A 25,492-nucleotide genomic window follows, 5' to 3' on the forward strand; every position below is an offset into this window, starting at 1 on the left:
TAAAGGCCGTCCTGATGTCACGTCAACTCTCATGATGCAATACTAGCAGTAAGCGAGACTGAGTAACATGTCAGAGTATATGGGAAGTGCATGCTATTACGTCAGGCGACGATGAGAGGTGGGCGGCGGACAATGGCGCATGTTTCCGTTAGCGCAGTGCGCCTCTTCAGAATATTGGGGCAGAAGTATTAAGCCTGGAGAAGCGATAAAGCAGTGATAAGTGCAAGGTGATAACGCACCAGTCAATCGGCTCCCAACTGTCAATTTACATATTGGAGCTGATTGGCTGGTGCGTTATCACCTTGCACTTATCACTTCTTCAGGCTTAATACATCTGCCCCATTCTGTCTTACTACACACATAGGGGCAGGAGGAAGTTGTGGAGGAGTCTCCATAGAGCACCTTGATGTGCCCGGGGGAGACTGCACTGAAGGGATGATGCAAAGACAATTTGTGGGGCACAGAGAAAGCTCTTTGTAAGTGAGCTCCAGCGACCGCGGGGAAATATCAGCGCTCGTCATTAGTTATAAAGGTCTATGTATAATTGTGTTCCTGGCGGTTGCAGCAGCGTTTCAGCCAGCGATGAAGAACACATCTCAGCTCTATGGAAAATGAAGACCAAATGCAATTATTAATGTCCTTGAGGTTTAATTAGGCTGAACGCTGCCCCCATTCTAACATTCTGACAGATGGGTTCTTGTTACTGTCAACTTGTGCATTTTCTTCTCGTAAGCAGAATTATCTGGCTCTACCAGTCGCAGGGTTCCTTACAAGGGTGCTTACACTCACACAGTATATATATATATATATATATATATATATATAACAATGCTGCACACAATGAAAAGGATTATAGCGCTGTCTGGGCACCTGCTATAATCACAGTAGAATGGGCAGAACTTTTTATCCGTGGGTAAAGATACATCGGGTTCCACAACACAGCAGGAAAATAAAATCTCTGCATTTTGCCGCTGTGTTTATGAATGAATTATCAGTAAGTATGTGCGCGGTTTATTTATTCTACAGATTTCACCATCGCTCATTTCCACGACGGGTGCCAAGAACGATGGAGTTGACTTACTTACATATTTATCATTATCATCGATCAATTTTACCTCTAGATGTTGTTTATGGGATTAAAACAATTTATAGTTTTGCAGCAATTTGGACGATGAACGATCTGAATGATGATCGTTATCGTCCCAGTTGTTTTGCATTGAAAAGCGACGGGAAACCAACGATGAACGGCCGCGGGGACGCGCATCGTTGGATCCTACACACTGGGACTAATTCAGACCTGATCGGCGCTCTGCGTTTTTGTACAGCAACAATCAGGTCTGAAGTGCACATCTGCCTGCGCCGCAGTGCGCCGGCGCATGCCAGAGAGCCGACGGCTGTTTTATCCCTGCTATCGCCTCTGTCTGATTGACAGGCAGAAGCGGTCGCTGGACGGGAGGGCCGGTGGTGTTTGCCCGCCATTTAGGGGGGGCGGTCCGGGCAACGCAGGCATGCCTGGACCATTGTGGGGGGCTGGCCATGGCGGCGGCGTGACATCACACGCAGCCACTGCGACCCGAGCAGCGATGAGTAGCTCTCTGCCAGCACTGTGCGATGCTTTTGTACTTGTGCGGGGGGATCAGAGCTAGACATGTGGGGCGCACTAGCACATTTAGCACTAATTTTAGCAGGTCTTTTAGCTGACTTTAGAGGACTAAGGGGGTCATTCCGAGATGATCGCAGCCGTGCTAAATTTAGCACAGCTACTATCATTCACACTGACATGCGGGGGGACGCCCAGCACAGGGCTAGTCCGCCCCGCATGTCAGTGCTGCCCCCCCCCCCCCCCACCACAGAAGTGCAAAGGCATCACACAGCAGCGATGCCTTTGCACTTCAAGAGTAGCTCCCGGCCAGCGCAGCTTTAGCATGCTGGCCAGGAGCTACTCCTCGCTTGAGTGCTACTCCTCGCCTCGAGTGTGACGTCACGCAGCTGCTGCGGCCTGCCCCCCATTCGGTCCGGACACGCCTGCGTTGGCCGGACCGCGCTCACGAAACGGCGGCCAAACGCCGCCGTTCCACCCAGCAACCGCCTCTGCCTGTCAATCAGGCAGAGGCGATCGAAGCAGACCGACGGCCTTAGGCCATCTGGCATACGCCGGCGCACTGCAGCATTGGTGCATGCGCAGTTCTGACCCGATCGCACCGCTGCAATAAACTGCAGTGTGCGATCGGGTCAGAATGACCCCCTAAATTTAGCACATCTACGATCAGGTCTGAATTAGGCCCCATAAACAATATGAACGATATATCGTTAATTTCTGAGCGATATCGTTCATATCGCCCGTCACCATCACCCAGTGTGTAGGCCCCTTTAGTCTCATTTGATTTTTTTTTAAATTACTATATATGGACTCTCTCTCTCTCCCTACAAAACACTGGCTGTATGTCTGTAGCTGTTTCCATGATGTGTATATTAAATGCATTATACAGTATGTATATATATATATATATGTGGGCATACACTGTACTTTGAAGAACTTGTGTGAGTCTCTTCCAATATTAATAGTATATATAAATCCCTCTGGTAGTCGTTTGTGCCGTCCTGACCTGTTATAAGACGAAGGATGAAAATGATGTCTACCACTGATTCACCATAATTACTTTCATTGAAGACTCTGGAGAGGGCATTTATATCTATACAGCTGGTAAGGTGAAACTCTTCTCATTATAAGTGTATTAAGTCTTCCGCTGCAGCGCGCAGGGTGCAGATAGTGGTTCAGCAAGGGCCGCAGAAAGCTTTTACACACTGCAATGAATCTCAATGTTACCTAGGATGACTTTTGTTAATGGCTTTCTGGCTGCCATAAGCAGTACAATGGCCAGAGACTTACCGCCGAGATCTGGATCAAATGTCCTTATATCTTACCGATAAGCCGTACAGCAATTATGACAGCCAGGATTACATTTGAGACTCGGCTCTTATGCCTTTCATTCTAAAACTATGATATATTTGTACAGTATCTCTGTGTTACCGTTGAACTTAAGAGGACAAATGATAGTCCTATGTATATTTTATATGTTGCCATTCACTAAGCAGAAAGTATTTTACCAATGGCAGATGACAGAATAAAATATCATTTCCATTAAGAGTTTCACGTTTGATTGCAAAAAAAGAAAAAGAAAAAAAGAAAACGATATGGAAGTGATTGCGAAGAGAAGGTAGGGAACAGTCCAGAGAGACGGCAACTACGGGGCCTGACAGCGAGAGAATTTACGGATAGGGATCGGCTACCAGACGCTGACTATGACATGCAGACTTTATGCAATATATCGGGATAACCTCTGAGTAAGCATAAGAATAGACGACGGCTGCAATAAGAGATATATACCGGGAACGGCTGCAAAAGAGGAAGGAATAGCAACAGCACGGATGACGAGAAAACGGAGAGGAACCAGTTGGGTAAAAGAAAGGTCATGAGATAGAGTAAAGATGGCGACTGCTCAAGAAAGGACAAGAGTGATGACAACAGAAGTGTCCTCATACACCTGCAATCTCTACCCCATATTTACAGTAGCGCGAGACGTAGCATACAGTACTGTATATTTCTTTAAATTGTGCTTATAATTCACATTGCAGAATCAGCAAACCGCTGCTCCCAGAATATCAGAGACGCTGGGCTGCGACTGTAACCGGACAGGAATTGCAAAGACGCAGATGAAACACATTGGAACTTGGCACAAGGAAAAGCTGCAGCAGCTGCATTGGAGACATTCCGACACAGATCAAAAAAGTACACCAGTGGGCAAAACCATGTGCACTGCAGGTGGGGCAGATGTAACATGTGCAGAGAGAGTTAGATTTGGGGGGGGGGGTGCAAACTGAAATCTAAATTGCAGTGTACAAATAAAGCAGCCAGTATTTACCCTGCACAGAAACAATATAACCCACCCAAATCTAACTCTCTCTACACATGTTACATCTGCCCCACCTGCAGTACAGCATGGTTTTGCCCAGTTGTGTACTGTTTGGTTCTGCTTGCAGCTCTTAATCAGGCCCCTGAGTCACACACAGCTGTACAAGTGTCTCACATAACGGCGGTCTGCGTACATTAGCGATGCAGTTTTGTCGCTCGCAGTAGTTTTATTTGTGCGCGTAAGAGGCACATTCTGAGCAAAAAGCCCCTCGTGTGGACAAGTTGTCTAGGAATTGGCACTCCGATAGGGGCTTTTGGGGCAACAGTGGATCTGTGCCTCTGAGGAAGGATTAGGATAGTGACAGTGTGAAAGAATATGGGGACTGGCTGTAAAAGACAGACGGGGATTACTGGGGGAGACAACACATAGGGACTTAGGGGGTCATTCCGAGTTGATCGCAGGTGTGCTAAATTTAGCACAGCTACAATCTTCTTCCCTGACATGCGGGGAGACGCCCAGCACAGGGCTAGCCCGCCCCGCATGTCAGTGCCGGCCCCCGACCAGCGCAGCTTTAGCGTGTTGGCCGGGAGCTACTCATCGCTCCCCGGCCCGCAGCGGCTGCGTGTGACGTCACACAGCCGCTGCGGCCCGCCCCCCGTTCGGTCTGGCCACGCCTGCGTTGGCCGGACCAAACCCACGAAACAGCGGCCAAACGCCGCCGTTCCGCCCCCTCCCGCCCAACGATTGCCTCTGCCTGTCAAAAAGGCAGAGGCGATCGTATCCCTGCTACAGCCTTCGGCGCATGCACAGTAGGAACCCGTTCGCTCTGCTGCGTTAAAACGCAATGAGCGAACGGGTCAGAATGACCCCCTTAGTTGGAGATGCAGCAGGTTGGGACTCTTTGTTACGCCTATAATATCTGTCACTACTGACAATTACACCAGAGGTCCAGGAGCTAGTAGTTACTCTTTGGATTTCTCTGCATAACTCCAGACCAAAACTAAGGCAGACCTCTAATTGTAAGACCTTGTGGAACTAGCATGGGACTTAATGCCCCGTGGTTCCATCATGTGATTTTATCATTTGCGGACTCCTGAAATGAGCGTTTGACCCCCTTTGCAGCATGTGTACAACCAGGTGTCCTGTCAGAGTGGAGAATGTATTTGCCCGGAGCAACCAGCCTCAGACAGAACTCACTCCCCCCGGTTTGATTAATAGTATTTGCTTTAATGAAGCTGCCCGCTGACCCCTCTCCCATTGGTTTTCCCATCCGATCAGTTCTGCAAGTCGCATTACTCAGATGATTTGTTGCTGTGAATTATAGATACCAAGTTTGGGAAGCATAAAGCGCCATTGACCTAATTCTACATTGTCATGGATGCCCGGAATGAAATGTTAATTTGCAACTACAGGAAAATAAATGTTAATGTGCTGCACAGGAGGATGCATTGTATTGTGTCACCTGTCCTTAACACCTTCATAGCTGTGTTGTACTTCTCCCCCAATATCTGCCCCACATACTGGTAGCAGTTACCCTTCAGATATTCCCCGTCCCGCTCAAATACTGTACAGAATGGTGACGTGCCCTTATGACTTCTACTACCACACCCCCAATGAGTCTGTGTGCAGTGCTCACACAGAAGCTTAGATATCAACTGGGCATAAATGACAAACTATTAAGCTTGCCTGGCAACCACACCTGCGTGCAACTGTGCCTATTATTAGTGGTCTTTGGGGGTCATTCCGAGTTGTTCGCTAACTAAAAATGTTCGCTGCGCAGCGATGATGCAAATAAAGACACTTCTGCGCATGCGTATACGGCGCAGTGCGCACGCACGACGTACTTTCACAACGGGCAAAGTATTTTTACACAAGGTCTAGCGACGCTTTTCAGTCGCGATGGCTGCCGCAGAGTGATTGACAGGAAGAGGGCGTTTCTGGGTGTCAACTGACCGTTTTCAGGGAGTGTTCGGAAAAACGCAGGCACGCCAGGAAAAACACAGGTGTGGCTGGGCGAACGCAGGGCGTGTTTGGGACGTCAAAACAGGAACTAAACGGACTGAAGTGATCGCAAGCGCTGAGTAGGTCTGGAGCTACTCTGAAACTGCACAATATTATTTTGTAGCCGCTCTGTAATCCTTTCGTTCGCACTTCTGCTAAGCTAAAATACACTCCCAGTGGGCGGCGGCTTAGCGTTTGCACGACTGCTGAAAACTGCTAGCGAGCGACCAACTCGGAATGACCCCCTTTGTACACTATTTCAGCACACGTTATAATTGTCGCTGCAAATGTTGCATCGAAACCTTGTTACCGATTCTCACTATATAGAGGACTTTGGGGGTGATTCCGAGTTGTTCGCTCGTTGCCGATTTTCGCTATACTGCGATTATCCGCTAACTGCGCATGCGCAATGTTCGCAGAGCGCATGCGCTTAGTTATTTTACACAAAAGTTAGGTATTTTACTCACGGCATAACAAAGCTTTTTCATCGCTGTGCTGATCGTAGTGTGATTGACAGGAAGTGGGTGTTTCTGGGTGGAAACTGGACGTTTTATGGGAGCGTGCGGAAAAACGCAGGCGTTCGAGTTCCAAAATGCGGGAGTGGCTGGATAAACGGGGGAGTGGCTGGGCGAACGCTGGGTGTGTTTGTGACGTCAAACCAGGAACGAAAAGGACTGAGCTGGTCGCAATGGCTGAGTAAATCTGGAGCTACTCAGAAACTGCGGGGTAATCGTTACAAGAAAATTAGCGAAGCTTTCGTTCACAATTCTGCTAAGCTAAGATACACTCCCAGTAGGCGGCGGCCTAGCGTGTGCAATGCTGCTAAAAGCAGCTAGCGAGCGAGCAACTCGGAATCACTCCCATTAAGGAGTTTTTAATCGACATTTACAGTGTATGTGGGCTTGGGGGTCAACTAAAACCTTTTGTGAGGACAAAAACACACACAAATAAACGTCTACAAAATATTGTGAACATTAGACGTTGCCCTATGACAGCAGGTGTATCTGTGGGGTACACAAGTGTTAGAACACAGCAAGAGATGGAACAGCCCTCAGCAAGTAGTCAGTGAGCTGATCTAGACCCCCAAACCTTTGCTGATCAGCAAATAGACGTGCGTTACCGTGAGTGGCCTGCGCTTGATCCCCGCTACTGTACGGGGTCAGTGGTGGTGCCACTTTGTTCCAACATAATCCAGACAAGTAATATCATTATTACAATATGCAAGCAAAAGAATCCACTACTCATTGGGGCTAATTCAGACCTGATCCCTACTGGGCATTTTCGCACAGCGGGCGATCAGGTCTGAACTGCGCAGGCACCACAGTGCGCCGGCGCATGCCAGGGATGGTATCGGCATCTCAGCCCAGCGATCGCCTCTGCCTGATTGACAGGCAGAGGCGGACGCTGGCTGGGAGGGGGTGGGCCGGCGGCGTTAGGCCGACATTTTGGGGGTGCGGTCTGGGCAAGGCAGGCGTGCCTGCGCTGTGCTGCGGCGGCTGCGTGATGTCCCATGCAGCCGCTGTGACCCAGAGAGTGACAGGTAGCTCCTTGCTAGCGCGCAATGCTTTTGTACCTGTGCGGGTAGGGGAGGACCAGATATGCAGGGCGGACGAGCCCTGTGCTGAGCTTCCCCCCGCATGTCAAGGTGGCTGATCACAGCCGTCCACGATCAGGTCTGAATTAGGCCCATTAAACATATACAGTAGGATAATATTATTAAAATATAATTAAGATTGTGATGTAGGACATTTTGCTCATGTACATATTATAATGGGGCTGGTTCTGAGTTAGGGATATAGCAAAAAAAAAAGTCACTTTCTATCTGGACAAACGATGCTGCACTGCAGGGTAAATACCGACTGCTTTTGCATGTAGCCCACATATGCTGGCCAGCTTTATTCTTACACTGCACCAAATACGGCTCTGTGTAATAGACTCAGACTCAGATTCAGACGTGGCTCAGCATATAATATTAATCACCAGGCAGCCAAAGATGCAGATCAGTGTGTTATGGGGCAAATGTATTACCGTGTCCCTATTCTCAGAGACATCCTGTTTCACAACATAAGGGGGGTACACACGTAGCCATGTCTCCTTCTTCTCTAAGCAATCTGACTAGACTGCTTAGAATTATATATATATATATATATATATATATATATATATATATATATATATATATATATATATATAAAGAGAGAGAGAGAAAGAGAGAGAGAGACACAGACAGACAGGGATAATTTTGTCGGGAGCCAATTAATCTACCAGTATATTTTTGGGTTGTGGGAGGAAACCAGAGTACCCGGAGGAAACCTAGGCAAGGACGGGGAGAATATACAAACTCCACACAGTGCAGTGGTAGGAATGGAACCCATCACCTCAGTGCTGTGAGGCAGTAATGCTAACCACTACACCCTCTGTGCTGTGTTAATTAGCAACCCATGTCTACTTACCTTTCCGGTGAGGCAATACAAAGTCCAGGGCTCCAGCGATCTTGTCTTCAGCTGCGATCCTGTCTGAGAAGCGTGGAGTCAGCAGACAGGTCACAGGTCAGCTGTCCAGTGACCCAGTGCTGAACCAGGCTCCTGCAGAGCTGTCCAATGATCCAGTGCTGAACCAGGCTCCTGCAGAGCTGTCCAGTGACCCAGTACTGAACCAGGCTCCTGCGGAGCTGTCCAGTGACCCAGTGCTGAACCAGGCTCCTGCAGAGCTGTCCAATGATCCAGTGCTGAACCAGGCTCCTGCAGAGCTGGCCAGTGACCCAGTACTGAACCAGGCTCCTGCGGAGCTGTCCAGTGACCCAGTGCTGAACCAGGCTCCTGCGGAGCTGTCCAGTGACCCAGTGCTGAACCAGGCTCCTGCGGAGCTGTCCAGTGACCCAGTGCTGAACCAGGCTCCTGCGGAGCTGTCCAGTGACCCAGTGCTGAACCAGGCTCCTGCGGAGCTGTCCAGTGACCCAGTACTGAACCATGCTCCTGCGGAGCTGTCCAATGATCCAGTGCTGAACCAGGCTCCTGCAGAGCTGTCCAATGACCCAGTGCTGAACCAGGCTCCTGCGGAGCTGTCCAGTGACCCAGTACTGAACCAGGCTCCTGCGGAGCTGTCCAGTGACCCAGTACTGAACCAGGCTCCTGCGGAGCTGTCCAGTGACCCAGTGCTGAACCAGGCTCCTGCGGAGCTGTCCAGTGACCCAGTGCTGAACCAGGCTCCTGCGGAGCTGTCCAGTGACCCAGTACTGAACCATGCTCCTGCGGAGCTGTCCAATGATCCAGTGCTGAACCAGGCTCCTGCAGAGCTGTCCAATGACCCAGTACTGAACCAGGCTCCTGCAGAGCTGTCCAATGACCCAGTGCTGAACCAGGCTCCTGCAGAGCTGTCCAGTGACCCAGTGCTGAACCATGCTCCTACAGAGCTCTCCAGTGACTTATTGCTGAACCATGCTCCTACAGAGCTCTCCAGTGATCCAGTGCTGAACCAGGCTCCTACAGAGCTCTCCAGTGATCCAGTGCTGAACCAGGCTCCTACAGAGCTCACCAGTGACTCAGTGCTGAACCAGGCTCCTGTGGAACTGTCCAATGATCCAGTGCTGAACCAGGCAGCTGCTGCGCAGCACGTCCAGGCTGCTCCGCTGAAATATAGGAAAGCAGACTGAGAGGAACTGAAGTTCAAAGCTGTTGTGGGGTTCTAGAGGGGCGCTTCACTTTGAAGTGGGTGCCGCCTTCTGTCTTCACTGTAGGACCTGTCCCAAATGGGGTCCAAAGTGTGAGGAACTGAAGGCAACTTTCTGGCTCGGGCGCAGTATTTATGAGATAGAACCATGGCGATCCTTATGAAAAAGGGAGATTTAGATCCATGAGGTACCACACCATATCACCTCTTCTCCTCAGGGGAAAAGCAGCAGTATCTCCACTGTAAATGACCATGTAATGTAACAGGGAAGTTTTTTTCCTTTGGAAACCAGGCACAGGATAAACAAACAAACACAGCAGACAACACATTAATGAACACGTTATAATGAGGCGCCAGGGTCATTTTGCCAGTAATTTGCTGGGAAGAACGCTGTACAAGAGAATATAGTAAGACCGCAGAGTGAGGGGGTGAGCTACCGGCAGCTGCCATCTGGGCTGTGCATCGTAATGACAATGGGGAGACTGCTCGTCTAAATTCACCGTGTACAAAGCCCAATTCATGGCCATGGCCCTGTATGAGGCATGACGTGTATATACGTATGTACTGTATGTGCTTTGTGGGCCATGGGTTAGAAAGACAGCTAGGACTGATGAACCATCCATCACATACAAAACATTTTTATTAGATCCGCACTGTCGTCTGTCTTATAGAATCTTCTACTAGCATTCTGGAACCACTCTGCGTTGCAGAAATGAGTGAAACAAGCTGCGGGGACATATTTGAGGTCTTGGTTATAAGCACCGTTTATGCTGGACTGGAAGTAGCTATCGGAATTGGTTTGGTGGCCAGATGAATTGAAGGGGTTTTATTTTTGCAGGAGCTCGTAGCTGCTGGAGGTCGGTTCTAGTCCTATGAAACATTTCCCAAACATTGTGCAACATAAAATCAAATAAATATATAATGGGGGCTGGGTTTGCAGTACACACAGGCCTCCTGCTACCAAGACGCCCACACCCTGCATTCGTGCTTAATACTCACCTCTCCAGAGCACTGCAGAAATCAGATTTACATATGCGCTGTGTGAAAGTCACCGGGAACATGGGACGGCCTGAGACTTGCAGATCCGCAGTAAACTCTCGCACATTGCCAGTCTACTCACCTACACTGCCCGCTAGAGAGGTCACACACAGGCTAGCGCTCTCTTCCCGACACCCCCGGTTACGAGGGCTGCGATTATCACCAAGACTAGGAATTCTGTAACGCCACCCCACTGGTTTCAGGATAATGGATAGATGCCCCTATAACACGCGCTCAATACACCACCAAACTATAGCAAAACAATTCCCCAGTTGTTCATCACTTTATTATATACTAAATAAAACTTGTATTTTCTGATCCATCGTAGTCTTAATGAACCACAACCCTCTCTTACCCCCTAAAAAAAATGAAGCAAAACAGAAACAGCCAGCCCCTGCCACTACATGGTCAAAGCCAGGATATTCCCATATATTACTGGGATGCAGGGAGGTATTTCATACCGATCCCATATTACCAGCTAATGCCAGTGCTGTGGGCTTGTTATTGGCTGTCGGTGAAGGGGCGCCTCGTAGTCATTTAGTCTGGGTCATGCATACTAAGAGGGGGGGAGGGGAAATTCCGGGATGTATTTCTTCCCCTTTGAAATACAACAGATCAAACAGACGATCTTATTTTCCACTTGGACTATGATAAATCAGAGGAAAAATTATTTCAGCTTTATTCAACTAAATTTTATTTGATAAATGCGGGACTATTTATTTTTTTTTACTCTGAGAATAATGTCTAATTCCCGCCCATTAATAATACAACCACCGAGGTGGCAGCGTTTCCAAACCAGGGGCAATATACTTGTTAGTTATGCTTTTCAGCACAGGGTTGGTAGCCTCTCAGAGAATGAGGGATAAATCAGTTTATTGTCCGTGTCCCCCCAACTACCACCACCATTACCACTATAGGGGTAGCACAATGTATTCTCAAAGCGCCATTTCCATGCGCTGCTGTCTTTCATTTAAAACGTGTAATATGAATCTATCTGGCATCTGGTGGCAGAACACTGTATTGCAGGAAATTGCAATATCAGCTTAGAACACATTATTTATTATCATTCATTACCAATTACTTATACAGCACCAACATACCCTGTTGCGCTTTATAATTGGCCACAAAACCATGATAAATTGAGACCGGGTAATAAAATGCGGAGAGGTTAGCCCGGCTCGCAGGCTTACATTCTAGTGACACAGGGGATCATTCAGACCTGATCGCTCGCTAGCTACTTTTTGCAGTCCTGCGTCCGCATAGTCGCCACCCACCGGGGAGTCTATTTTCGCTTTGCAAGTGTGCGATCGCATGTGCAGCTGAGCAGTACAAAAAAAACTTTGTGCAGTTTCTGCGCAGCCCAGGACTTACTCAGCCTCTGCGATCACTTCAGCCTGTCCAGTCCCGGAATTGACGTCAGACACCCGACCTGCGCACGCATGGACACGTCTGCGTTATTCCAACCACTCCCAGAAAACGGTCAGTTGCCACCCACAAACGCCTTCTTCCTGTCAATCTCCTTGCGATCGGCTGTGCGAATGGATTCTACGTAAAACCCATCGCTGAGTGGCGATCTGATTTTTACCCGTGGACCGTGCCTGCACATTGCGGCGCTTACACATGCGCAGTTCTGACCTGACCGCAGCGCAGCAAAAAAACCTAGCGTGCGATCAGGTGGAAATGACCGCCACAATCTAATGTGGTTTCTTTAGGCAACGACACGCAGATGAATAATACAATCGCCCAGTGATAAAAATAAACAAGTTAATACATGCTGGCATGCTTGTCTTTATAGTCCTACAGCAGTTGGCCAGTCTTGGGTTGCATGCATTATGATATAGCCCTGCGGTGGAGGCAGTGGGTTGTGACGGCTGGTGATAAGAAACCCATAGGCTTCTATAGGGTATCGCCATCCAAAGATGGTGATACCCTGGGAGGCGAAAACCTGGACTTAGTACTTTTGAAAATCGGTAAAAACCCATAAAACGGGGCTTTTACCGCATTTTTACCTTAGTATATCCCGACTTGTGTTTAAAAAAAAAATCTTATTACTATCACTATACTATACTGGCAATTGCCCAAAGGGGGTGGGGTGCCAAATTACTGTCTTCCCCCGGGTGCCACAAATCCTAGTTTTGGCCCTGATCAGGGAGAGGGGTCTTTGTGTATTTGGCTGTAGAAGACATACTGTATGTTACATTTCATATCTAATATTAATTACTCCCCATTGTCTCAGGTATAGAAATATTGGTCATTGGCTGCTGAGCATCATGGGAAATCTAGTTCATCAATGGCTGGAGGTGGGTGACGCCACCTGAGTGTGATACAATGTTGTCACCTTACCTTATAGAGTTTGGGCTGTCCTTCACTGTACTCAATCTCCACGTAATCTGAGGACAAGAGGCCGCTGCAAGAGACGAGAGGGAACAACGGATTATACTCATACACAAGGACGCTGCGACCGTCAGGCTTGCCATGTACTATTATACACTTATTACTATTTATATAGTGCCAACATATTCTGCAGCACAGTACAAATGGAAAGAAACACAGTAATAAACTAGGCTGGGTGCAGACATAGATAAGAGGGTCCCACCACGTAACTGACCCTAAGGATGACAGGTAGGCACAGTTTACTTCATTTCATTTTTTTCCCCCAAAATTTATCAATAAAAAAACGTTTATCCTAGGGGTGACGGGGAAAAAATGCTGACACTCTAAGGCGCTGTGATTTAAGAAAGTTTGGGAACCACCGGCCTAACGTCATCTGTAGCAGAACATAACACGTCAGGCGTAATAGCCAGCACGCGATGTCTAGCGCTGTATCTCACATCTGACAGGTTACTGTAAGACATCCTTCCCGATACACCTGGTTCTTCAAAAAACCCTCAAGCTAAAGTCACGCGGGGTAAAGGTCCGGTGATCGGGGCGGCCAAGATGTCTGAAAGCAGCAAGTCATGACCCGTTCTTTGGTAAAGTGTTGCTTTAGCGATTGTAGCGCAAATATTATTAAATAATTGGTCAGCACATCCCCTGAAGAACATGGTCCAAATGTCTCTTCATCAGGAGCCTTGGAACTCGCTCTAAGTAGGGGTACCGTGATTCTCAGCAGCCCTGTGTTTGCAGCTATATAACATTTTTAAACTATAGCCCTCATTTATCAAGCCTTGGAAAGTGATAAATTGCATGGTGATAAAGTGCCAGCCAATCAGCTCCTAACTGCCATATTGCAGACTGTGTTTGAAACATGACAGTTAGGAGCTGATTGGTTGATAATTTACCACCGTGCTATTTATCACTCTCCAAGTCTTGATAAACCTGGGTCTTAGGGGCTGATTAAGACCTGGTCGCTGGGCTGCAGAGTTTGATGTCTTGCGATCAGATAGTCGCCGCCTCCAGAGGGAGTGTATATTGGCAGTGCAAGTGTGCGAACGCATGTGTACGCCGAGCTGCAAAAATCCACCATGTGCAGTCTCTGCGCAGCCCAGGACTTACTCCTACAGTACAATGAGAAGAGGCTGATCGGGGCCGGAGCCGACGTCACACACCCGCCCTGACAACGCTTGGACACGCCTGCATTTTTCCGGACACTCCCAGTAAACGATCAGTTGCCACCCACAAACGGTCTCTTCCTGTCAATCACCTTGCGAATGCCTGCGCGTTTTTTTTTTTTGCACCATCCCGACGCTGACTGCCAATGCCCGTTGTTGTTGTCCGACACGAGTGCGCATTGCGGTGCATACGCATGAGCAGTTAGGGCCTGATCGTCCGCTGCAGCAGCGATCAGACCTGAATTACTCCCTTAGACTGATAAGTGCCTAGTCCTACATTTATAAGGACCTGTCACATTTTAGGCACATGGGAATGATGCTTTGTCCCACACATAATCACATCTGCATGTGTGAACTGATCTGGTGTGAGGACGCACATTACATAGTAAGTCCACTAGGGGCGACAGCGAGTAATAAAAAGATGAAAAGCAGCAGCAGAACCTCACTCTGCTGATATTACAGCTCAATAGATAAACCTTAATAAGTACTGGGAGATTTCAGTAAGCATGATCATCAATAGTTACACGTGTGACAGTGGCCCCTCAAATGCTGCCTGTGGTCTTGGATAAAACGACCCAGATACATTTATTTAAATAAGAAATAACAAATTGAGCTGTGCATAATAACTGCAGGTGTGAGCTTACAGCAAGCAATACAAAGCTCTCCTCTGCTGATCTGGCCCCATAGCAGCTGCACTCCCTGCACCTATGGTAGCTACACCCCTGTATATAACACATGTAACTGTGACAGGGAAGGTGGCCCCTCTCAGCTCTGGCCCCATAGCAGCTGCACTCCCTGCACCTATGGTAGCTATACCCTGTATATAACACATGTAACTGTGACAGGGAAGGTGGCCCCTCTCAGCTCTGGCCCCATAGCAGCTGCACTCCCTGCACCTATGCTAGCTACACCCTGTATATAACACATGTAACTGTGACAGGGAAGGTGGCTCCTCTCAGCTCTGGCCCCATAGCAGCTGCACTCCCTGCACCTATGGTAGCTACGCCCTGTATATAACACATGTAACTGTGACAGGGAAGGTGGCCCCTCTCAGCTCTGGCCCCATAGCAGCTGCACTCTCTGCACCTATGGTAGCTACACCCTGTATATAACACATGTAACTGTGACAGGGAAGGTGGCTCCTCTCAGCTCTGGACCCCATAGCAGCTGCATTCCCTGCACCTATGGTAGCTACACCCCTGTATATAACACATGTAACTGTGACAGGGAAGGTGGCTCCTCTCAGCTCTGGACCCCATAGCAGCTGCATTCCCTGCACCTATGGTAGCTACACCCCTGTATATAACACATGTAACTGTGACAGGGAAGGTGGCCTCTCTCAGCTCTGGGCCCCATAGCAGCTGCACTCCCTGCACCTATGGTAGCTACACCCCTGTATATAACACATGTAACTGTGACAGGGAAGGTGGCTCCTCTCAGCTCTGGCCCCATAGCAGCTGCACTCCCTGCACCTATGGTAGCTACACCCTGTATATAACACATGTAACTGTGACAGGGAAGGTGGCTCCTCTCAGCTCTGGGTCCCATAGCAGCTGCACTCCCTGCCCCTATGATAGCTACACCCTGTATATAACACATGTAACTGTGACAGGGAAGGTGGCCCCTCTCAGCTCTGGCCCCATAGCAGCTGCACTGCCTCCACCTATGGTAGCTACACCCTGTATATAACACATGTAACTGTGACAGGGAAGGTGGCCCCTCTCAGCTCTGGGCCCCATAGCAGCTGCACTCCCTGCACCTATGGTAGCTACACCCTGTATATAACACATGTAACTGACAGGGAAGGTGGCCCCTCTCAGCTCTGGGCCCCATAGCAGCTGCACTCCCTGCACCTATGGTAGCTACACCCTGTATATAACACATGTAACTGTGACAGGGAAGGTGGCCCCTCTCAGCTCTGGCCCCATAGCAGCTGCACTGCCTCCACCTATGGTAGCTACGCCCTGTATATAACATATGTAACTGTGACAGGGAAGGTGGCCCCTCTCAGCTCTGGGCCCCATAGCAGCTGCACTCCCTGCACCTATGGTAGCTACACCCTGTATATAACACATGTAACTGTGACAGGGAAGGTGGCCCCTCTCAGCTCTGGGCCCCATAGCAGCTGCACTCCCTGCACCTATGGTAGCTACACCCTGTATATAACACATGTAACTGTGACAGGGAAGGTGGCCCCTCTCAGCTCTGGCCCCATAGCAGCTGCACTTCCTGCACCTATGGTAGTTACACCCTGTATATAACACATGTAACTGTGACAGGGAAGGTGGCTCCGATCAGCTCTGGTCCCATAGCAGCTGCACTCCCTGCACCTATGGTAGCTACACCCCTGTATATAACACATGTAACTGTGACAGGAAAGGTGGCCCCTCTCAGCTCTGGGCCCCATAGCAGCTGCACTCCCTGCACCTATGGTAGCTACACACCTGTATATAACACATGTAACTGTGACAGGGAAGGTGGCCCCTCTCAGCTCTGGGCCCATAGCAGCTGCACTCCCTGCACCTATGGTAGCTACACCCTGTATATAACACATGTAACTGTGACAGGGAAGGTGGCCCCTCTCAGCTCTGGGCCCCATAGCAGCTGCACTCCCTGCACCTATGGTAGCTACACCCTGTATATAACACATGTAACTGTGACAGGGAAGGTGGCCCCTCTCAGCTCTGGGCCCCATAGCAGCTGCACATCCTGCACCTATGGTAGCTACACCCCTGTATATAACACATGTAACTGTAACAGGGAAGGTGGCCCCTCAGCTCTGGCCCCATAGCAGCTGCACTCCCTGCACCTATGGTAGCTACACCCTGTATATAACACATGTAACTGTGACAGGGAAGGTGGCCCCCTCTCAGCTCTGGGCCCCATAGCAGCTGCACTCCCTGCACCTATGGTAGCTACACCCTGTATATAACACATGTAACTGTGACAGGGAAGGTGGCCCCCTCTCAGCTCTGGGCCCCATAGCAGCTGCACTCCCTGCACCTAAGGTAGCTACACCCTGTATATAACACATATAACTGTGACAGGTAAGGTGGCCCCTCTCAGCTCTGGGCCCCATAGCAGCTGCACTCCCTGCACCTATGGTAGCTACACCCCTGTATATAACACATGTAACTGTGACAGGAAAGGTGGCCCCTCTCAGCTCTGGGCCCCATAGCAGCTGCACTCCCTGCACCTATGGTAGCTACACCCCTGTATATAACACATGTAACTGTGACAGGGAAGGTGGCCCCTCCCAGCTCTGGGCCCCATAGCAGCTGCACTCTCTGCATCTATGGTAGCTACACCCTGTATATAACACATGTAACTGTGACAGGGAAGGTGGCCCCTCTCAGCTCTGGCCCCATAGCAGCTGCACTCCCTGAACCTATGGTAGCTACACCGTGTATATAACACATGTAACTGTGACAGGGAAGGTGGCCCCTCTCAGCTCTGGGCCCCATAGCAGCTGCACTCCCTGCACCTATGGTAGCTACACCCTGTATATAACACATGTAACTGTGACAGGGAAGGTGGCCCCTCTCAGCTCTGGGCCCCATAGCAGCTGCACTCCCTGCACCTATGGTAGCTACACCCCTGTATATAACACATGTAACTGTGGCAGGGAAGGTGACCCCTCTCAGCTCTGGGCCCCATAGCAGCTGCACTCCCTGCACCTATGGTAGCTACACCTCTATATATAACACATGTAACTGTGACAGGGAAGGTGGCCCCTCTCAGCTCTGGGCCCCATAGCAGCTGCACTCCCTGCACCTATGGTAGCTACACCTCTGTATATAACACATGTAACTGTGACAGGGAAGGTGGCCCCTCTCAGCTCTGGGCCCCATAGCAGCTGCACTCCCTGCACCTATGGTAGCTACACCCTGTATATAACACATGTAACTGTGACAGGGAAGGTGGCCCCTCTCAGCTCTGGGCCCCATAGCAGCTGCACTCCCTGCACCTATGGTAGCTACACCTCTATATATAACACATGTAACTGTGACAGGGAAGGTGGCCCCTCTCAGCTCTGGGCCCCATAGCAGCTGCACTCCCTGCACCTATGGTAGCTACACCTCTGTATATAACACATGTAACTGTGACAGGGAAGGTGGCCCCTCTCAGCTCTGGGCCCCATAGCAGCTGCACTCCCTGCACCTATGGTAGCTACACCTCTGTATATAACACATGTAACTGTGACAGGGAAGGTGGCCCCTCTCAGCTCTGGGCCCCATAGCAGCTGCACTCCCTGCACCTATGGTAGCTACACCTCTGTATATAACACATGTAACTGTGACAGGGAAGGTGGCCCCTCTCAGCTCTGGGCCCCATAGCAGCTGCACACCTTGCACCTATGGTAGCTACACCCTGTATATAACACATGTAACTGTGACAGGGAAGGTGGCCCCTCTCAGCTCTGGGCCCCATAGCAGCTGCACACCTTGCACCTATGGTACTGCAGCTACGCCCTGGCCGTGAGCAATACAAAGTTCTCCCCCTCTCACACTGAATGCACCATAAGTATACTTACCGTCCCCTGTTGGGATTCCGCGGTCAGTAGTCTGACCACCGGCATACCGTCCACAGGAAAATCAATCCCAACCCATTTTGGCTGTGCTGTGTCCAGAATCCAGACTTTACTAAGTGGCTGTGCTGACAGTGTATATAGGGGCATGCTGCACGCTGCTGTATGTTGCGCTTTACTCTGCTGTATTGGCTGTGCTTTACTCAAGTGCACTTTGTTCATGTGTATCTATAAGCCCTGTAACTTGCTTAGTTCAAACAGAGCTGCAACTTTCAAAACAGAAAAATATAAAATATATTATTTATCTATTGTTTTTGTACTGGTTGGTTGGTGCGCTTTACCCTAATGTGCTTTGTTCCCCTGCATCTATAAGCCCTGTCATCCACACAGGACAAATGGATAACTATCAGATTAGAGAACAGCAACCAAATACTAGCGCAGCAGCTGCTACCACCAATCACGATGATGATGCTAGTCCAGCAACGTCATCTACTAAAGCCGATGCGCAAGTACATAGCGGGTCTAAGTCAAGGCATCTAAAATAGAAAAAACAATATACTGTGTTAGAAAAAAGACACCACTTATAAAGTTTGACTGGAAATTACTGTTATTGAGGTTAATAATAATACTCTAGGAACAAAAAAAAAGGCCCAAATTAAGTGATTTTAGCTTTTTTTGTGAATTTTTCAAATCCAAAACCAGTCATGGCAGTATGGCAAATACAAAACCAAAGCAGGACGATGAATCAGAGCCATATCCAAATCCAGCAAAAATGCTCCAGGGCACATCTCTTATAACATGTTCTGTGCTCACAATAGAAAGGAGGAGTTGTTTTCCTTTTATAACAATTACTAAGCAACTTGTATGTTACAAACGTCCTTGAACTTTTCCTCCCCTATATACAACTCATCAGAGGTCGGCGACAGTAACAGTCCTTCGCCGTTTATCTTAGCTAAACCTCCTTCCTCTTCCGCGGGAGGCCGCAGAAATCGCCAAACGCTCACTGTTATCAATTTCTGATGAATTGTGCAGATGACACCAGGGAAGGTGTGCGAGCGGATTTCAAGTATGAGACAGATTCTGGAGAAAAGGATAATATTAGCTTCTGATTCGATTTTCCTAAGGAAAGAAAGACTGGAAGCATATGTTCTTTGCATGCACCAGATGATTACCGACGTGCGGTCTGCTGAGACCCTATAATGCAGGGAATCACTTTGCAACTAGAAAGCCACATAGACTGGCTTCTGCTGGAGACCCTGCCTCTAGAACACTGCCTGGACTGGCCTCTGCTGGAGACCCTGCCTCTAGAACACTGCCTGGACTGGCCTCTGCTGGAGACCCTGCCTCTAGAACACTGCCTGGACTGGCCTCTGCTGGAGACCCTGCCTCTAGAACACTGCCTGGACTGGCCTCTGCTGGAGACCCTGCCTCTAGAACACTGCCTGGACTGGCCTCTGCTGGAGACCTTACCTCTAGAACACTGCCTGGACTGGCCTCTACTGGAGACCCTGCCTCTAGAACACTGCCTGGACTGGCTTCTGCTGGAGACCCTGCCTCTAGAACACTGCCTGGACTGGCCTCTGCTGGAGACCCTGCCTCTAGAACACTGCCTGGACTGGCCTCTGCTGGAGACCCTGCCTCTAGAACACTGCCTGGACTGGCCTCTGCTGGAGACCCTGCCTCTAGAACACTGCCTGGACTGGCCTCTGCTGGAGACCCTGCCTCTAGAACACTGCCTGGACTGGCCTCTGCTGGAGACCCTGCCTCTAGAACACTGCCTGGACTGGCCTCTGCTGGAGACCTTACCTCTAGAACACTGCCTGGACTGGCCTCTACTGGAGACCCTGCCTCTAGAACACTGCCTGGACTGGCTTCTGCTGGAGACCCTGCCTCTAGAACACTGCCTGGACTGGCCTCTGCTGGAGGCCCTGTATTAGACACTTAAGGCCCGTACACACTGGTCGATATATCAGCCGTTCTCTTGAACGGCCGATATATCGTGGGACCGTCGGCCAGTGTGTACGGCCGATACGTCTGTGAACTCCGTCGTTCACAGACGTATCGCGTCGGCCGCGCAGCACAGCCGACGGCCAATATATCTACCGATATATTGACGCGTCGCTGTGTGTGTACGGGGCGGTCGGCCGACCGCCCGTACACATGCTGCGGCGGCCGGCGGTGATTGACAGCTGAACTGGGCGGGCATGTGTACAGCACACTGCCCGATCCGTCCATAGATATATCTGCAGATCAATTGATCTGCAGATATATCTATTAGTGTGTACCCACCTTTAGACTGTGTTGCGATCTGGGGAGTATATCAGGACTGAGTGCTGATAGAAATGATCTGGGGAATGTATCTGGATGGAGTGTCGCTCAAGCCCAGCAATCCTCAAGTCTCCTGCATACTAAAGCTTCACCTTTAGCAGCCACTTTTCCCAGGTGGATTAAGTCCACCCAGTTCTCAGATGCCCCCAAGTCTTAATGTGGACAAGGAAACTATTGGAGGCTGGGCAAGTGCAAGGAATATGCTGGAGTAGACACTCACCTGGCTCAGAGTGGGTTAAAGCTGGACAGATAGGTACACACTAGACAAGGACTAGACAAAACTGGACTGGCAGGTACTGGTAATAGTAGGAGTATAACACACAGTGGGATCAGGACTGGATAAGAGAAGACTGGACTGGCAGGTACTGGTAATAGTAGGAGTATAACACACAGTGGGATCAGGACTGGATAAGAGAAGACTGGACTGGCAGGTACTGGTAATAGTAGGAGTATAACACACAGTGGGATCAGGACTGGATAAGAGAAGACTGGACTGGCAGGTACTGGTAATAGCAGGAGTATAACACACAGTGGGATCAGGACTGGATAAGAGAAGACTGGACTGGCAGGTACTGGTAACAGCAGGAGTATAACACACAGGGGGATCAGGACTGGATAAGAGAAGACTGGACTGGCAGGTAGTGGTAATAGCAGGAGTATAACACACAGGGGGATCAGGACTGGATAAGAGAAGACTGGACTGGCAGGTACTGGTAACAGCAGGAGTATAACACACAGTGGGATCAGGACTGGATTAGAGAAGACTGGACTGGCAGGTACTGGTAACAGCAGGAGTATAACACACAGGGGGATCAGGACTGGATAAGAGAAGACTGGACTGGTAGGTACTGGTAATAGCAGGAGTATAACACACAGTGGGATCAGGACTGGATAAGAGAAAACTGGACTGGCAGGTAGTGGTAATAGCAGGAGCATAACACACAGTGGGATCAGGACTGGATAAGAGAAGACTGGACTGGCAGGTACTGGTAATAGCAGGAGTATAACACACAGTGGGATCAGGACTGGATAAGAGAAGACTGGACTGGCAGGTACTGGTAATAGCAGGAGTATAACACACAGTGGGATCAGGACTGGATAAGAGAAGACTGGACTGGCAGGTACTGGTAATAGCAGGAGCATAACACACAGTGGGATCAGGACTGGATAAGAGAAGACTGGACTGGCAGGTAGTGGTAATAGCAGGAGTATAACACACAGTGGGATCAGGACTGGATAAGAGAAGACTGGACTGGTAGGTACTGGTAATAGCAGGAGTATAACACACAGTGGGATCAGGACTGGATAAGAGAAGACTGGACTGGCAGGTAGTGGTAATAGCAGGAGTATAACACACAGTGGGATCAGGACTGGATAAGAGAAGACTGGACTGGCAGGTACTGGTAATAGCAGGAGCATAACACACAGTGGGATCAGGACTGGATAAGAGAAGACTGGACTGGCAGGTACTGGTAATAGGAGTATAACACACAGTGGGATCAGGACTGGATAAGAGAAGACTGGACTGGCAGGTACTGGTAATAGCAGGAGTATAACACACAGGGGGATCAGGACTGGATAAGAGAAGACTGGACTGGCAGGTACTGGTAATAGCAGGAGTATAACACACAGTGGGATCAGGACTGGATAAGAGAAGACTGGACTGGCAGGTACTGGTAACAGCAGGAGTATAACACACAGTGGGATCAGGACTGGATAAGAGAAGACTGGACTGGCAGGTACTGGTAACAGCAGGAGTATAACACACACAGTGGGATCAGGACTGGATAAGAGAAGACTGGACTGGCAGGTACTGGTAACAGCAGGAGTATAACACACAGTGGGATCAGGACTGGATAAGAGAAGACTGGACTGGCAGGTACTGGTAATAGCAGGAGTATAACACACAGTGGGATCAGGACTGGATAAGAGAAGACTGGACTGGCAGGTACTGGTAACAGCAGGAGTATAACACACAGGGGGATCAGGACTGGATAAGAGAAGACTGGACTGGCAGGTACTGGTAATAGCAGGAGTATAACACACAGTGGGATCAGGACTGGATAAGAGAAGACTGGACTGGCAGGTACTGGTAATAGCAGGAGTATAACACACAGTGGGATCAGGACTGGATAAGAGAAGACTGGACTGGCAGGTACTGGTAACAGCAGGAGTATAACACACAGGGGGATCAGGACTGGATAAGAGAAGACTGGACTGGCAGGTACTGGTAACAGCAGGAGTATAACACACAGTGGGATCAGGACTGGATAAGAGAAGACTGGACTGGCAGGTACTGGTAACAGCAGGAGTATAACACACAGGGGGATCAGGACTGGATAAGAGAAGACTGGACTGGCAGGTACTGGTAATAGCAGGAGTATAACACACAGTGGGATCAGGGCTGGATAAGAGAAGACTGGACTGGCAGGTACTGGTAACAGCAGGAGTATAACACACAGTGGGATCAGGACTGGATTAGAGAAGACTGGACTGGCAGGTAGTGGTAATAGCAGGAGTATAACACACAGTGGGATCAGGACTGGATAAGAGAAGACTGGACTGGCAGGTACTGGTAATAGTAGGAGTATAACACACAGTGGGATCAGGGCTGGATAAGAGAAGACTGGACTGGCAGGTACTGGTAATAGTAGGAGTATAACACACAGTGGGATCAGGACTGGATAAGAGAAGACTGGACTGGCAGGTACTGGTAATAGCAGGAGTATAACACACAGGGGGATCAGGACTGGATAAGAGAAGACTGGACTGGCAGGTACTGGTAATAGCAGGAGTATAATACACAGTGGGATCAGGACTGGATAAGAGAAGACTGGACTGGCAGGTACTGGTAATAGCAGGAGTATAACACACAGTGGGATCAGGACTGGATAAGAGAAGACTGGACTGGCAGGTACTGGTAACAGCAGGAGTATAACACACAGTGGGATCAGGACTGGATAAGAGAAGACTGGACTGGCAGGTACTGGTAACAGCAGGAGTATAACACACAGTGGGATCAGGACTGGATAAGAGAAGACTGGACTGGCAGGTACTGGTAATAGCAGGAGTATAACACACAGTGGGATCAGGACTGGATTAGAGAAGACTGGACTGGCAGGTACTGGTAACAGCAGGAGTATAACACACAGTGGGATCAGGACTGGATTAGAGAAGACTGGACTGGCAGGTACTGGTAACAGCAGGAGTATAACACACAGTGGGATCAGGACTGGATTAGAGAAGACTGGACTGGCAGGTAGTGGTAATAGCAGGAGTATAACACACAGGGGGATCAGGACTGGATTAGAGAAGACTGGACTGGCAGGTACTGGTAATAGCAGGAGTATAACACACAGTGGGATCAGGGCTGGATAAGAGAAGACTGGACTGGTAGGTACTGGTAATAGCAGGAGTATAACACACAGGGGGTTCAGGGCTGGATAAGAGAAGACTGGACTGGCAGGTACTGGTAATAGCAGGAGTATAACACACAGTGGGATCAGGACTGGATAAGAGAAGACTGGACTGGCAGGTACTGGTAACAGCAGGAGTATAACACACAGGGGGATCAGGACTGGATAAGAGAAGACTGGACTGGCAGGTACTGGTAATAGCAGGAGTATAACACACAGTGGGATCAGGACTGGATAAGAGAAGACTGGACTGGCAGGTACTGGTAATAGCAGGAGTATAACACACAGTGGGATCAGGACTGGATAAGAGAAGACTGGACTGGCAGGTACTGGTAACAGCAGGAGTATAACACACAGTGGGATCAGGACTGGATAAGAGAAGACTGGACTGGCAGGTACTGGTAACAGCAGGAGTATAACACACAGTGGGATCAGGACTGGATAAGAGAAGACTGGACTGGCAGGTACTGGTAACAGCAGGAGTATAACACACAGTGGGATCAGGACTGGATAAGAGAAGACTGGACTGGCAGGTACTGGTAACAGCAGGAGTATAACACACAGTGGGATCAGGACTGGATAAGACACATATCAACTGGTACATAAATTACAAGGAATGCTTTGGCCACAACAGAAATGCATGACAACTGAATACAGAGAGGGAAAGCAGAACAGACATACAAACAACACAGAATGCTCCTGGCCAGTGGATGTTACTACTGGCAACCGCAGTACTAACACAAAGGAGCAGTGGGGGTCCTTAATACTAGGTATGGGTCTGGGGTACAGGACCCCATCACGTCGGCACAGGTCGACTACCGGGTGTGGGGTGCGGTGGCCCCTATGTCGGTATAGCTGGGCGGCTTCAGGTCGGCACACCCTAACACTTTATTAACACTTATGATTTTTCCCTATCACTTTGTATATATTTTGGTATTCTTTTAATCGCACTTCACTTATATAGCACTTATGTGCTTCTTATTAATCTTATTAATTTTCACATGTGTGCTGACCTGGGGTAGCCGACCTGTGCCGACGTGATGGGGT

General features: G+C 49.3%; 1 protein-coding gene across 5 annotated transcripts in view; it reads right to left on the bottom strand.

Moving 5' to 3' along the window:
• The window catches only part of ADAM23 (ADAM metallopeptidase domain 23), a 282,388-nt gene that overhangs the window by 154,117 nt on the left and 102,779 nt on the right, over positions 1 to 25,492 (bottom strand). For all 5 annotated transcript variants that reach the window (XM_063932697.1, XM_063932698.1, XM_063932699.1 and 2 more), the window contains exon 4: positions 12,966 to 13,029. In XM_063932697.1, the coding sequence (XP_063788767.1) occupies positions 12,966 to 13,029 (64 nt within the window). The remainder of the gene's footprint in view (positions 1 to 12,965; positions 13,030 to 25,492) is intronic.

This window comes from Pseudophryne corroboree, chromosome 7 (assembly GCF_028390025.1).
Source record: "Pseudophryne corroboree isolate aPseCor3 chromosome 7, aPseCor3.hap2, whole genome shotgun sequence".
In the NCBI taxonomy this organism is placed as follows: Eukaryota; Metazoa; Chordata; class Amphibia; order Anura; family Myobatrachidae; genus Pseudophryne; species Pseudophryne corroboree.